At 38.6% G+C, this 16,962-nt stretch overlaps 2 protein-coding genes across 2 annotated transcripts in view; both read right to left on the bottom strand.

Annotated features, from left to right (window-relative positions):
- LOC140721547 (uncharacterized) overlaps positions 1-2,592 on the bottom strand; it is a 43,119-nt gene extending 40,527 nt beyond the window's left edge. Inside the window, exon 1 of the mRNA XM_073036375.1 lies at positions 2,586-2,592. Coding sequence (XP_072892476.1) covers positions 2,586-2,592 — 7 coding nt within the window. The remainder of the gene's footprint in view (positions 1-2,585) is intronic.
- A 38-nt stretch (positions 2,593-2,630) lies between these two features.
- LOC140721541 (obscurin-like) overlaps positions 2,631-16,962 on the bottom strand; it is a 241,912-nt gene continuing 227,580 nt past the window's right edge. The window contains exon 5 of the mRNA XM_073036362.1: positions 2,631-2,965. Within this exon, the coding sequence (XP_072892463.1) occupies positions 2,631-2,965 (335 nt within the window). The remainder of the gene's footprint in view (positions 2,966-16,962) is intronic.

Genomic DNA, 16,962 nt, shown 5'->3' with positions numbered 1-16,962 from the left:
GTCCACTGAGGAATGTTAATGATCAGAATGGTATAAGACAAATAACCCTCTCAAAAGTCATAATACGGTGAATCAACAAGACTCTCTCCCCTCTCTTATCTCTCTCTTATCTGTAGCAAATGTTCTTGCATGTTTTCTCCTCATCTCTCTCTCTCATGAGCAGCATTGCAACAGTAACAGTTTGTGATTCTCCCGGGGGGGGGGGGGAACATGGGCAACTCTGCACCCTTCTGCCCATCAGAGCTGTTCATCCTTCACAACACACCCGTTATACAGGGATTTGTGCATTCAGATCTGCGCCTCACCCACTCCATCTTGGACCCCCAGATGAACCGGAAAACAGCTCAGGTGATTCACATCCCTGTCTGTTGAGGCTGTGCCCTCTGGTCCTTGATTCGCCCACGAGAGCAAACATCCTCATCACATCCACTGCATCTGGCCTTTTAACTTTCAAAAGGTTTCAATGAGATCATCCTCATTCTTCTAAATTCCTCTGAGTTCAGGCCCAGAAACCTCAATCACTACTCGTATGATAACTCTTTCATTCCAGCAATCATCCCTGTGAACCTCCTCTGAACCCTCTCCAATGTCAGCACATCCTTTCTTAAATAAGGGGCCCAAAACTAATTACAATACTCCAAGTGAGGCCTCACCAGTAATTTATACAGCATCAGCATCACATCCTTGTGTTTATGTTCTGGTCCTCTTGAAATGAATGTGAACATCTCATTCACTTTCCTCACCACCAATTCAACCTACAAATTAACCTTTCAGGAATCCTCAAGGACTCCCAAATCCCTCTGCACTTCAGATTTTTGATTTTTTCCCCATTTAGAACATAATCTATGTTTTTAATCCTTCTACCAAAGTGCATGACCATACAATTCCTGACACTGTATTCCATCTGACACCTCTCCAAATCTGTCAAAGTCCTTCCGCAGCCTCTCTGCTTCCTCAACACGACCGGCCCCTCCACCATCAACTGACAGTTTAAGGTGACTGAAACTAATCATTGAATCAGAATCAGAATCAGGTTTAATATCACCGACAAAGGTCATGAAATTTGTTCTTTTACAGCAGCAGTACATTGTAACACATAATAAAAAAAGCAATGAATTACAATAAGTGTATATTAAAAAATAAATTAAATAGTGTAAAAAGAGAGCAAAAAAAAAGTGAGGTTGTGTTGATGGGTTTATTGTCCATTGTGGAATGTAATGGCAGATGGGAAGAAACAGTTCCTGAAATGCTGAGTGTGTGTCTTCAGCCTCCTGTACCTCCTCCTTGATGGTAACATTGAGAAGAGAGCACATCCTGGATGACGGGGCTCCTTAATGATGGATACCATCTTTTTGAAGCATCACCTTTTGAAGGTGTCCTTGATACTAGGTTAGTGCCCATGATGGAGCTGGCTGAGTTTCCAACTTTCTGCTGCTTTTTCTGATCCTGTGTTCTCCACGTACATTTGTAGAAACTTGCATGAGTCTTTGATGACATACCAAGACTCCATAAACTCGTAATGAAACATAGCCAATGTTGTGCCTTCTTTGTAATTGCATCAATATGTTCATCCCAGGACAGATCTTCAGTGGTGTTGACATTGTGAAACTTGAAATTTTTCACCTTTTCCATGGCTGATCCATTGATGAGGACTGGGGAGTATTCTCTATTGACTTTGCCTTCCTGAAGTCCACAATCAATTTCTTGGCCTTACTTACGTTGAGTGTAAGGTTGTTGTTGTCACACCACTCATCCAGCTGCTCTACCTCACTCTTGTACGCCTCCTTGTCACCAACAGTGGGCTAAGCATTCATCCTAGACATGTTCCAGTGTTGATTGTCAGCAAGGTGAAGATGTTATTTCTGATCCACTCTGACTGGTCTCCCAGTGAGGAAGTCAAGAAGGGAGGTACAGAGGCCCAGGCGTTGGAGCTTTTGGGACATTCTGATTCAGCCCCAGAGGAAGACAATACATGAATGTTCATGTTGATTGGTGGTCATTGAAATCCTCAGGGTGTGATCAGGGAAGTCGTTAAGTGGCCATTGTCTGCATTAGCCCAATGTCAAAGTGTATCCCTGTCACAATGCATTTGTCAGGACTGGTCTGTTTTGTCAGAATCAGAATCAGGTTTATTATCACTGGCATGCGACATGAAATTTGTTAACTTAGCAGCAGCAGTTTAATGCAATACATAGTTAATATTCTGGCCAGTTCTGTATTCAGAGAGCCATCCTTCAGCACTTTAACAAAAGAGATGTATTTTGGGTGTTTGGAGTTTGTGCTCTGAAGCTTTCAAAAGGATTCTATTGGCTGGGATGTATGACTATTGTAAATATGTAATTCTACAAATATTCAAAATGTTAGAGGTCGGTAGGAAATTATAGCTATTGAAATTGTGGTGACTCACTTTTACTTTATTTATGTTTAAAAATATAAGTAAGACTGTGTGTGATGTGAGGAGAATCAGATTCTCTGCAGAAATTCTGCTGTTTTTATATCACCAGCTTCAATGTCTCTCCAATGACTCAGTTGATGAGTCACAGCAGAGGTGATCCTGCTTAGACTTTGATGGAAACAAAACTCACAGATCATAGTTTCTACGGCAGATTCTGCCATTAATAAATCACACACTACATCACAAATATCTGAAACTTCTTACCAATGACAAGCAATTCCATTATTTTCAACTCTTTCCCATTAACAGTGAAGGTGTAATCTCCTTGGTCACTGGCATTTAATCTGCTTATCGTCAGTGCACCACTCAAAGTGTTGAATTGTAAACGGTCCTTGAACTGTTCACTTGGTTCCGATGTGGCGACACCCGGGATGTGATCCAAAATAACATCATGGCTTTTGTTGTTGGCTTTGAAAGTCCAAAGGATTTCATTCTTGCTGGAATCAATGGTGATTTCAGGATCCAGTAAAACTGATGAACCAAGGACACCAACCACTTCTTCCCTTTCAGCTGATTAGAATAAAAGGAAAATATAATCATTTAAACTGTAGAGCAGGAGAAAGTGAGACAACTACAGCATAGGAGTAATATTACATGAACAGATGTTATTGGACATTTTACTGCAGTTTCAGGACCAAGCTGTGTGGGGCGACTTGATCTGTAGCCTTGGTCACCTGGACAATACTAATACTTACGTCAGGATGTTGTTTATTGGCCTCAGCTCAGTGTTTAATACAATCATTCCCACGGTTCTGACTGGAAACTTTACAACCTTGCTTTTATATTCTAGTCCTCTCAAAATGAATGCTCACATCACATTTGCCTTCCTCACCACAGACTCAACCTGCAAATTAAACTTCAGGGAATCCTGCACAAGGTCTCTCAAATCCGTGTGTGTCTCAGAATTTTATATTTTCTTTCTTTTGTTTTTACAATATTTTTATTCAGAAGAAAAAAAACATGATTTACAGATTGCAACACATAGATACATCTCAACATAACTTGTGTACATTCATATATTGTAATAAAATTGATCAAAATGTTACAGCATAACACATAAGGGTATACCACTCCGTAATCAAAAATTTAAAGATAGGTCATAGATCATAAAAGAAAATTTTTATATAAAAAAAAGACAAACCTCTATCAACTACCAAAGAAAAAAGCTGATGGATGATAATGGATAATTAGAAAAAAAAACATATTCGCTTAAGAAGAGAAGATAAAAATATACATAAAAGTCTGTGCACTGTTAAACTTTATAAATTGGAAAAATAATTTCGGAAAGGTCCCCAGATATCATAAAAAGATTGTTTCGAACTTAAGACTGAGCAGCGGATCTTTTCTAAATTTAAATAAGATATAATATCACGTAGCCATTGAAGATGCGTAGGAGGGGTAGACTCCTTCCATTTAAGCAAGATTGCTCTCCTTGCTAAAAGAGAGGTAAAAACTAAAACCTGTAGGTTAGGAGAATTTAAAGTTATATCTTCATTTGCAATAATACCAAACAAGGCAGTAAGGGAATTTGGGTCAAATTGGACCCTAAAAAGTTGTGAGATGATATGAAATACTTCCCACCAAAACTTTTCAATTTTAGGGCAAAACCAAAACATATGAATTAAAGAGGCATCAGCAGAGTTGCATTTATTACAAAGTGGAGAAATATTCGGATAAAAACTGGACAGCTTCTGTTTAGAAATGTAAGCTTTATGGACCACTTTAAATTGTAGAAGAGAATGACGAGCACAGAAAGATGATTTATTAACCCGTTTAAGAATTCTATTCCATCTATCATCAGAAATCTGAAAATTTAGGTCATCCTCCCAAGCTTTTATTTATTTTATCTAAAAAGTCTTGTCTAGAATCAATCAACAAGTTATAGATTCCCGTAATAGAACCATTAACAAAAGGTTTTAAATTTAAAAGATCGTCCAGTAAATTTTTATCAGGACCTATTGGAAACATAAGAAATCTCTAATTTGAAGGTATCTGTAAAAATGTGTTATTAGGAGTTCAAATTTAGTTGACGATTGGTCAAATGAAGCAAGAGATCCTGAGATAAACAGGTCCCAAAAACACTTAATACCTAGTTCATCCCAATCCTTAAAGACTTTGTCAGTCATGGAAGGGATAAAAAAAAATAATTAAGGAGAATGGGAGATGATAATGAAAAATTCGCTAAACCAAAAAATTTCCTAAATTGAGACCAAATCCTTAAAGTTAACAATCATGTTATCTGTTGTTTTATTTACTGAAAAAGAAGAGTATGATCCAAGAAGAGAGACAATAGATGAATTTTTTACAGAATTAACTTCTAAGGAAACCCATGATGGGCAATCTTTACGATAAATATAATAGGACCAGAAAGTAATATTCTTTTTATTGGCAGCCCAATAGTAAAACCTAAAATTGGGTAGGGCTAATCCACCCATCTCTTTATTTCTTTGTAGGTAAACTTTACTTAAATGAGCTTGTTTATTATTCCAAATATAAGATGTTAAAATTGAATCTAAAGAATCAAAGTAGGTCATAGGAATAAAAATAGGTAAGGCCTGAAAAAGATATAAAAATTTAGGAAGAATCTTCATTTTAATCGAATTAATTTGGCCAATTAGGGAGAAAGAAAGAGGAGACCATTTAGAAAGCGTCTTTTTCACATAATTCAATAAGGGGTTTAAGTTTTCTTTAAATAAATTCTTGAAGCCTTTAGTAATTGTTACACCTAGATATGTAAATTGACTTGTAACAACTTGGAATGGAAATTTGGCATTTGATGACATTAGGTCATTTAAAGGAAATAACTCACTTTTATGTAAGTTCAGCTTATATCCTGAAAAAGAACTAAACTGGGAAATTAAAGAAAGAACTGAAGGTAAAGAAGTTTCAGTGTTAGAGATAAAAGGTAAAATATCATCAGCGTATAACGAAATTTTATGAGTCATACTTTCCCTTAGTATACCAGAAATGTCCTTAGATTCTTGAAATGCTATTGCTAAGGGTTCTATAGTTAAGCAAAAAGTAAAGGACTAAGAGGGCAACCTTGTCTAGTTCCCTGCTGTAATTTAAAGGGCTTAGAAATTTGAGAGTTAGCAATAACCTGAGCGGTAGGAGACAAGTAAATTAATTTAACCCAATGAATAAAATTAGGCCCAAAATTAAACTTTTCTAAGGTCTTAAAAAGATAATTCCACTCAATCCTATCAAAGGTTTTTTCTGCATGTAAGGATAAAAGCTTTGATATTTTTTTGGATGGTGAATATGTCACATTCAATAACCGATGTATATTAAAATGTAAGTAACGATTTTTAATAAATCCTGTCTGGTCATGATATAATAGCTGGTAAAATATTTTCAAGTCTTCAAGCTAAGATTTTGGATAAAATTTTTGCATCAATATTTAATAAAGAAATTGGTCTGTATGAAGAACATTCAGCTGGATTTTTGTTTTTTTTAAGAATAAGAGAAATAAGAGCTTCATAAAAAGATTGAAAATCTTAGAAAATCATCAACCCTTTCATTTCTTCCAACGAAGTGCATGACTATATTCTTCCCGACACCACATTCCATCTGCCATTTCTTTCCCCATTTTCCTAACCTGTCTAAGTCTTTCTGCAGCCTTCTTATTTCCTCAAAACTACCTGCACTCCACATCTACACTCACCACTGTCCGCATCACTCACTGAGGAGTCCTGTGATTGAGGGAACTAGGCAGTGATGCAGCCAGTCAGGATGTTCTCAATTGTGCCCCTGTAGAAAGTCCTGAGGTTTTGGGGATCTATAAAAAAACTTAACCATGTATTGAAGGAAAATGAGGAGGAATTTCTTCAGCCAGACAGTGGTGAATCCAAGGAATTCTTTGCCCCAGGACGCAGAAAAAACCCCAAAGATGGTAGTTTGCCTCCCAGGTGCCAGGGTCCAGGATGTTTCTGATCGCATTCACAATATCCTGCGGTGGGATGGTGAACAGCCAGAGGTCGTGGTACATATTGGTACCAACGACATAGGTAGGAAAACAGACAGACAGACAGACATATTTTATTGATCCCAAGGGAAATTGGGTTTTGTTACAGTCACACCAACCAAGAATAGTGTAGAAATATAGCAATATAAAACCATAAATAATTAAATAATAGGTAAATTATGCCAAATGGAAATAAGTCCAGGACCAGCCTATTGGCTCAGAGTGTCTGACACTCCGAGGGAGGAGTTGTAAAGTTTAATGGCCACAGGCAGGAATGACCTGCCTGGGAGGAGGTCCTGAAAACAGACTACAGGAAGTTAAGAAAGAAGCTGAGAAGCAGGACCACAAGGGTAGTAATCTCAGGATTACTGTCTGTACCACATGGCAGTAGCATAGGAATAGAATGAGGTGGAGGATAAATGCGTTGCTCAGAGATTGGAGCAGGGTACAGGGATTCCGATTTCTGTATCATTAGGACGTCTTTTGGGGCAGGTGTGACCTGTACAAAAGGGACAGGTTGCACTTGAATCTGAAGGGGACCAATATCCTGGATGGGAAGTTTTCGAAGGCTATTAGGGAGAGTTTAAACTGGAATTGCTGGGGGGGTGGGAACCGAACTGAAGAGACAGAGGAAGTGGCTCAGAAATAGAGAAAACTTGTAGGCAGTGTGAGACGGAGGATAGGCAGGTGACAGAGAAAGGATGCACTCAGACTGATGGTTTGAGATGTGTCTATTTTAATGCTAGGAGTACCATGAACAAAGCGGCTGAGCTCAGAGCGTGGATCACTACCATGTTGCTGTTGCCATTACAGAGACTATATGGCTCAGGGGCAGGAATGGCTACTTAGAATGCCAGGTTTTAGATGTTTCAGAAAGAACAGAGAGGGAGGCTACAGAGGTGTGGACGTGGGACAGTTGATCAGAGATAGTGTTACGGCTGCAGAAAAGGAGGAAGTCACGGGTGGAATTTAGAATCAGGAAGGGGTCAATAAATTTACTGGGTGTTTTTTTATAGACCACCCAATAGTAACAGGGACATCGAAGAGCTGATAGGGAGACAGATTCTGGAACGATCCAGTAATAACAGTTTTGAATGTTAAAAGGCCGTCTGAACAGATTAGATATGGCAAAGTGATTTCCCATGGTAGGGGAGTCTAGGGCAAGAGGTCACAACTTCAGGATTGAAGGATGTCTATTTAGAACAGGGATGTGGAGAAATTACTTTAGTCAGAGGATGGTAAATCTGTGGAATTTGTTGTCACGAGTGGCTGTGGAGGCCAAGTCATTGGGTGCATTTAAGACAGAGATAGATAGGTTCTTAATTAGCCAGGGCATCAAGGGGTATGGGGAGAAGGCAGGAGAATGGGGATGACTGGAAGAATTGGGTCAGCCCATGAAGGAATGGCAGAACAGACTCAATGGGATGAATGGCCTACTTCTGCTCCTATATCTTATAGTCTTATGGTCTAACAGAGTTGTCGTGATGGGATATTTTTATTTCCCAGATATTGATTGGAATCTCCCCAGAGCAAGGAGTTTAGATGGGGTGGAGTTTGTTCGGTGCGTCAGATTTCCTGACACAGTATGTACGTTTGTACATCACCCTACAAGATGAGAGGTTGTACGTGATCTGGTATTGGGAAATGAACCTGGTCCGGTGTCAGGTCTCTCAGTGGGAGAGCATTTTGGAGATAGTGATCACAAATCTATCTCCTTTACCATAGTGTTGGACAAGGATAGGAACAGACAAGTTAGGAAAGCGTTTAATTGGAGTAAGGGGAAATATGAAGCTCCCAGCCAGGAACTTGGAAGTATAAATTGGGAACAGCTGTTCTCAGAGAAATATATGGCAGAAATGTGGCAAATGTTCAGGGGATATTTGTGTGGCGTTCTGCATAGGTACATTCCAATGATACAGGGAAAGGATGGTAGGGTACAGAAACAATGGTGTACAAAGGCTGGGAAAATCTTGTCAAGAAGAAAACCTTACGAAAAGTTCAGAAAACTAGGTAATGGTAGAGATCTAGAAAATTATAAGGCTAGTAGGAAGGAGATTAAGAATGAAATTAGGAGAGCTCGAAGGGGCCATGAGAAGGCTTTGGTGAGCAGGATTAAGGAAAACACCAAGATATACTACAGGTATGTAAAGAGCAAGAGGATAAGACATGAGAGAATAGGACCAATCAAGTGTAACAGTGAAAGAGTGCATGGCACCGGAGGAGGTAGTGGAGGTACTTAATGAATACCTTGCTTCAGTATTCACTACGGAAAAGGTCTTTTGGCAATTGTAGGGATGACTGAAAAATTTGAGCATATAGATATTAAAAAAGAGGATCTGCTGAGCTTTTGGAAAGCATCAAGTTAGGACAAAATATACCCCAAGCTTCTGTAGGAGGCGAGGGAGGAGATTGCTGAACCTCTGGCAATGATCTTTGCATCATCAATGGGGACGGAAGAGGTTCCGGAGGATTGGAGGGTTGCAGATGTTGTTCCATTATTCAAGAAAGGGAGTAGAGATAGACCAGGAAATTATAGACCAATGGGTCTTACCTCAGTGGTTGGTAAGTTGATGGAAAAGATACCGAGAGGCAGGATTTATGAATATTTGGAGAGGCATAATATGATTTGGAATAGTTAGCATTGCTTTGCCAAAGGCAGGTCGTGCCTTACGAGCCTGACTGAATTTTTTGAGGATGTGACTAAACACATTGATGAAGGTAGAGCATTAGATGTAGTGTATATGGATTTCAGCAAGGCATTTGATAAGTTAATCCATGCAAGGCTTATTGAGAAAGTAAGGAGGCATGGGATGCAAGCAGACCTCACTTTGTGGATCCAGAATTGGCCTGCACACAGAAGGCAAAGAGTGGTTGTAGATGGGTCATATTTTGCATGGGGGCCGGTGACCAGTGGAGTGCCCCAGCGATCTGTTCTGGGACCCCTTCTCTTTGTGGTTTATATAAATTACCTGGATGAGGAAGTGGAGGGATGGGTTAGTAAATTTGCTGATGACACATGTTACGGATTCAGGCAACAATAAATATATGAGTTAGGCAAGGGTTTTTATAACAAATAACACATTTATTAAACACTGAAAACAAACCCCCCAAAAGTAAACAAATCACTAACGTAACCAGAAATCAGCTACTGTGCGGCAGCTTAAACAGTTCTTAAAGCGATGTTGCAAAAACAGTTCTTCAAAGTAGTATTGCCAAAAGTTCAAGATGCTCACAGTCCATTTAAAAGGAGAGACTTTTTAAGATGATTTAAATTCTCTTTCACGTCGTTTTGTTTCGGGTTCCCCAAAGTCGAACGTTTCCCACGAAGAATTTACGGAACGAAATGGCTTAAAGACACTGACCTTTCCTTTACCACCATTCTCAATCCTTTCTGGTATTTCCCAGGGATTAACACGAGAATAGTCAACAAAATCCTTCCGAATAAGGATCAAACAAGGTCGAACCCGTTTCACCGTTGAAATCGATTCTCCTCAATCTTTAACTCCCGAACTCCGATCTTCACTCTCCACTGATTCTCAACTAGCAGTATTGTAAAGAAACTGCTGGCAATGACCTTTTAAACTTTAGGCATTAGATAAAACTTCATCTTTCAACTAAACTGCGTCATAACATTAAATCACGCAGTGGCATGAAGTCAACATGGCAAATCCAGCCACGAACTGCCCCTCCTCACAGGGAGGGGTCCCCCTTTTATACCCTGTAAAAAAAACCTGTCACATGACCTCTACTGGTGGGAAAATGACGTCACTCCACCATCACAGGACCATTACCTCAAGTCCAGTATAGCTTCAACCCCAGTCACGTGACAAGGGTACCATTGTCACGTGTCACGGGTACGTAACACCTCCCTCCAAAAAACATTTTTGGTCTGACAAGAACAAAAATTTCAAAAATTATTTACAAGAAAAACAAATGTATAAATATTATAATATACACAATATACAATACCATCATATAACATCTTACAATACAGTAGGAGTGTTACAATTGTAAAAAAAAACTCCATAAAAAAATTACATTGTACATTCAACATCGAGATAGACAATCAGCAACCACGTTATCTTTACCTTTAATATGAGTTATCACAATATTGTACTCTTGTAACATCAAACTCCAATTTAATAATCTTCTGTTTTTGTTTTTCATCTTACTCAGAAAAACTAACGGATTATGATCAGTGTAAACAATAAGTGGTTTCTGAGTTGTACCAACATATACCTCAAAATATTCCAAAGCTAAAACAAGAGAAAACAATTCTTTCTCTATTGTCGAATAGTTTCTTTGATGCTTATTAAATTTCTTAGAAAAGTAAGCTACTGGATGATCAACCTCATCACCCTCATTCCTTTGCATCAATACTGCTCCTGCAGCCTCATCACTAGCATCTACAGCTAATGAAAAAGGTTTTCCAAAGTCAGGTGCCTTGAGCACAGGTTGCTGACATATCATTGTTTTCAATTTTTCAAATGCTTCTTGACAAGGAACTGTCCACACAAACTTCACATTCTTCTGCAAAAGGTTAGTTAATGGAAGGGCAACATTAGCAAAATTCTTATAAAATTTTCAATAATATCCTACCATTCCCACGAATCTTCTGAGAGTTTTTTTCCCTGTTGGAGTGGGAATCTCTAAAATTGCCCGAACTTTTGCCTGAACAGGAGCTACCTTACCTTGACCCACAACATAACCAAAGTAAGTCACAGTGGCATGTCCAAATTCACTCTTAGCTAAATTAATAGTTAAGTTAGCTTTTGAAAGTCTTTCAAACAATTTCTCCACCACAATAATGTGTGCTTCCCAAGTATCATTTCCTGTCACTAAATCATCAATATAAGCATCAGTATCTTTCAATCCCTGAATCACAGAGTTAGTCATCCTCTGGAAAGTACCTGGGGCATTCTTCATCCCAAATGGAAGAACATTATACTCATATAACCCAGATGGAGTTACAAATGCAGAAATCTCTCTACCTCTGTCCGTTAATGGAACACACCAATACCCTTTCAATAAATCAATCTTTGTAAGGAACTTTGCTTTTCCAACTTTATCTACACAATCATCTACTCTAGGAATTGGATATGCATCCGTTTTCGTTACAGCATTCACCTTCCTATAGTCCGTACAAAACCTAATACTACCATCTGGTTTTGGCACCATAACACATGGTGAACTCCAATTCGAGTTAGAATGTCTAATAATATTATTCTCTAACATATATTTAATTTCTTTCTCAGCAAGTTCACATTTTTCTATGTTCATCCTATATGGGTGTTGTTTAATAGGTTTGGCATCTCCAACATCTACATCATGTGAAGCTATAGTAGTCCTTCTCGGAACATCTGGAAACAAATCCTTATATTTAAAAATTAATTCCTTCATCTATCGTTTCTGCTCTAGCTGTAAATGTGCTAATTTCTCATCAATATTTTCCAGAATGGTTGAATTTGGTAACCTAACAGAAACAATGTTGGATTTAGAATGAAAGTCAGATGAATCATCTATCATGTTCCTAGTTAAATCAAACCCATTCTCACTAACCACAACAGTCACAGTATCAGATTGTTTCCCAAAATATGGTTTTATCATATTTATATGGCAAAGTTGTGTTGACCTTCTATGATCTGGAGTTTTTAATCACATAATCCATATCATTGATTTTAGACACAATTTCATAAGGACCATGAAATCTAGCTTGTAAAGGATTTGTCTGCACTGGGAAAAGAACTGGCACCTTATCTCCAGGCTTAAACATCCTCATCCTAGCTTCCTTATCATACCAAGTTTTCATTTTCTCCTGAGCCAGCTTTAAATTTTCCTTGGCTAAGCTACAAGCTTTATGTAACCTGTCCTTAAATTTCAAAACATAGTCCAACAAATTAGTGTGTACTTCCTTACTAATCCACTGTTCTTTTAATAAAGCTAAAGGTCCTCTAACTCTATGCCCAAATACAAGTTCAAATGGACTGAAACCTAAAGATGCCTGTACCGATTCCCTTACTGCAAATAAAAGTAAGTTTATACCCGCATCCCAGTCACTTTCATTTTCCACACAATATGTCCTAATCATATTCTTGAGGGTAGAACGAAACCTCTCCAAGGCACCTTGCGATTCTGGATGGTATGCAGATGAAGCGATTTGCTTAGCTCCCAATTTATAAACTATCTGTTGAAACAATCCAGACATAAAATTACTGCCTTGATCAGTTTGTATTTCCTTAGGCAATCCAAAATAAGTAAAGAATTTTATAAGAGCCTTTGTCACAGTTTTAGCTTTTATATTCCTAAGTGGTACTGCCTCTGGAAACCTAGACGAAGTACACATGATAGTCAACAAATACTGATAACCAGTTTTTGTCTTTGGTAATGGACCAACACAATGTACAATAACTTTAGAAAATGGTTCACCAAATGCTGGAATAGGTTGTAATGGAGCTACTGGTGTAACTTGATTTGGTTTACCCACAATTTGACAAGTATGGCATGTTTTACAAAACATCGCCACATCTTTTCTTAGACCAGGCCAATAAAAATGTTTTAAAATCTTGTCCACAATTTTCCTTACCCTTGATGTCCACCTAAAGGCACACTATGAGCTAAAGTCAAAATCTCATTTCGATAAACTTTAGGGACAACTACCTGATAAACAACATTCCATTCCTCACTTGCAGGAATTGTAGGTGACCTCCACCTCCTCATCAACACTCCTTTTTCCAAGTAATATCCTACTGGCACCTTCTCAATTTCACTATCTGGTAAAGCCTGTTCCCTTAATTTTATAATCTCAGGGTCTCTATTCTGCTCTGCTATCATCTCCTTCCAAGACAGAGATAAATCTTCATAGTCAGACTTACTCCAAGAATCTTGTTCAAACAACGAAGGTAAGAAAGTCTCTGACACATCCTCAAAACTCATATCCTGAGTTGAACAGTCATGAGTAACAACCTCATTCTGCGCATCAATCTTTTTAGCCATAGCTCTAGTCACAACACAGGAAGAATCTGTGTTAGAATTCATCTGATTCTAAGTTTGCTGATGACATGGCCATAGTGGGGTGCGTCAGGAATGGACAGGAGGAGGAGTATAGGAAACTGATACAGGACTTTGTGATATGGTGCAACTCAAACTACCTGCGTCTCAATATCACCAAGACCAAGGAGATGGTGGTGGACTTTAGGAGATCTAGGCCTCATATGGAGCCAGTGATCATTAATGGAGAATGTGTGGAGCAGGTTAAGACCTACAAGTATCTGGGAGTACAGTTAGACGAGAAGCTAGACTGGACTGCCAACACAGATGCCTTGTGCAGGAAGGCACAGAGTCGACTGTACTTCCTTAGAAGGTTGGCGTCATTCAATGTCTGTAGTGAGATGCTGAAGATGTTCTATAGGTCAGTTGTGGAGAGCGCCCTCTTCTTTGTGGTGGCGTGTTGGGGAGGAAGCATTAAGAAGAGGGACGCCTCACGTCTTAATAAGCTGGTAAGGAAGGCGGGCTCTGTCGTGGGCAAAGTAATGGAGAGTTTAACATCGGTAGCTGAGCGAAGGGCGCTGAGTAGGCTACGGTCAATTATGGAAAACCCTGAACATCCTCTACATAGCACCATCCAGAGACAGAGAAGCAGTTTCAGTGACAGGTTACTATCGATGCAATGCTCCTCAGACAGGAAGAAGAGGTCAATACTCCCCAATGCCATTAGGCTTTACAATTCAACCACCAGGACTTAAGAACTTTTTTAAAGCTATTATTAATGCTTTTTGAGATAGTGATTTAGATGCATATCATATTTTTACTGAGTTAAGTATTGTATGTAATTAGTTTTGCTACAACAAGTGTATGGGACATTGGAAAAAAAAGGTTGAATTTCCCCATGGGGATGAATAAAGTATCTATCTATCTATCTATCTCTGGTTCCTCTGACTCCATTGTCAAATGCACTTCAGGGAAAACTTGTCCACCTGCCAAGTCATTACCTAACAATAAAGAAATACCCTTCACAGGTAAGCTATGCTGTAATCCTACTTTAAGAAATCCTGTAACTAACCCTGATTTTAAATTTACTTTATGTAAATGTACAGACATAAAATCACTCCCAACACCTCTTATATAATTTACCTCACCAATATCAGACTTTTCATGAAACTTCAACACACTGTCTAACATCAGTGATTGAGAAGCTCCAGTATCTCTAAGGATTTTTATTGGCACCAGAGTAGATCCTTCTTTCAAGGATACAAACCCTTCAGTTATAAAATTATCATATCCCTTTTTAACTTGGTCAGACTCTAACAAAGCCTCATTTGTGTTTATCAAACCCTGTAATATTACAGGTGTTTCAGTATGTTGCACACAAGCATCTGGAACTGCTTCCTTCTCTTTCTTTTTCAATCTGAAACAGGTAGCTATTACATGGCCAGGCTTCTTACAATAGTTACAAATAAAACCAAACTGTCTTTCCTTCACAGGTTTTCCTTCCTCCTTACCTTTCTCATTAACATTTGATTTAATTTCTGATTTACCTTGAGTCTCCATGTTATTTTTCCTCTTAAAAATTCTGCCCCGAGGAAATTTATTCTTATGGATTAAAACATACTCATCAGCTAATCTAGCACAGTCCTGCAATTTATCAGTATCCCTCTCATTTAAGTAGGTCCTTACTTCAACAGGAATGCTTCTTTTAAATTCCCCCATTAAAATCAGCTCTCTCAATGTATCATAGTCCCCATTTACATTTTTAGAAGAAACCCATCTCTCAAAACACATAGCTTTATCATAGGCAAATTCCACATAAGTTTTTTCCACAGACTTTTTCAAACTTCTGAATCTTTCTCTATACGCTTCTGGGATTAATTCGTATGACTTTAGAATATGCATTTTCACAATATCATAATCAAGTGCTTGCGCAGCAGTTAAAGCTGTGTAAACTTGTTGTGCTTTACCTTTAATTACACTCTGTAACAACACTGACCATTTATCTTCCGGCCACTCTGACATCTGAGCAATAGTTTCAAAATGTTGGAAATATCTTTCCACCTCTGTTTCACTAAATGGAGGGACCAATTTAATTTCTTGACTAGCAACAAATGGCTTTTTAGAACCAGAAGACTGATTCCCAGACTTTAATTCCTCCATTGCATAATCAAATTCCCTCTTTTTCTGAACAGCTTCTAACTTACAACGCTCCAATTCTGCTTTACTTTGTTCCAACTTCATTTGTTCAATTTGCAACTGCATCTCCAGATTACTTATTGGAAACGACTCTAAAATCGATTAATCAAAAACACCCGAATCCACATAGTATGACGTGATTTTCCTCTGTATTAAAGCCTTTGATGTAGTCTGCAAAATACCTTTAAGTTGCAATTTACTAGCTATCTCAGATACCTCAGTTTTCCTCGCCTTCGCTAACAACTCAGCACCTGGCGAAGCCAGAAACTCATCAATATTCATTGTTGCTGAATACAACACACAAGCCAATCAAACAAAAGAATGAAGAATACCCTGTTTCCAAAACACCGACTCAAAATTCAACAAGCATTTAAACTCAAATGATCCAATCCGGACGCAGCCCCCATATATATGTTACGGATTCAGGCAACAATAAATATATGAGTTAGGCAAGGGTTTTTATAACAAATAACACATTTATTAAACACTGAAAACAATCCCCCCAAAAGTAAACAAATCACTAACGTAACCGGAAATCAGCTACTGTGCGGCAGCTTAAACAGTCCTTAAAGCAATGAAGCTTAAACAGTTCTTGAAGCGATGTTGCAAAAACAGTTCTTCAAAGTAGTATTGCCAAAAGTTCAAGATGCTCACAGTCCATTTAAAAGGAGAGACTTTTTAAGACGATTTAAATTCTCTTTCACGTCGTTTTGTTTCAGTTCCCCAAAGTCGAACGTTTCCCATGAAGAATTTACGGAACGAAACGGCTTAAAGACACTGACCTTTCCTTTACCACCATTCTCAATCCTTTCTGGTATTTCCCAGGGATTAACACGAGAATAGTCAACAAAATCCTTCCGAATAAGGATCAAACAAGGTCGAACCCGTTTCACCGTTGAAATCGATTCTCCTCGATCTTTAACTCCCGAACTCCGATCTTCACTCTCCACTGTTTCTCAACTAGCAGTATTGTAAAGAAACTGCTGGCAATGACCTTTTAAACTTTAGGCATTAGATAAAACTTCATCTTTCAACTAAACTGCGTCATAACATTAAATCACGCAGTGGCATGAAGTCAACATGGCAAATCCAGCCACGAACTGCCCCTCCTCACAGGGAGGGGTCCCCCTTTTATACCCTGTAAAAAAAACCTGTCACATGACCTCTACTGGTGGGAAAATGACGTCACTCCACCATCACAAGACCATTACCTCAAGTCCAGTATAGCTTCAACCCCAGTCACGTGACAAGGGTACCACTGTCACGTGTCACGGGTACATAACACACAAAGGTTATGGGTGTTGTGGGTAGTGTGGAGGACAGTGAGAGGTTACAGTGGGACATTGATAGGATACAAAAC

Source organism: Hemitrygon akajei, chromosome 2, assembly GCF_048418815.1.
Source record: "Hemitrygon akajei chromosome 2, sHemAka1.3, whole genome shotgun sequence".
Taxonomy (NCBI): Eukaryota; Metazoa; Chordata; class Chondrichthyes; order Myliobatiformes; family Dasyatidae; genus Hemitrygon; species Hemitrygon akajei.
Note: the sequence above shows the minus strand (reverse complement) of the source record. Positions and strands in the feature narration are given on the sequence as shown.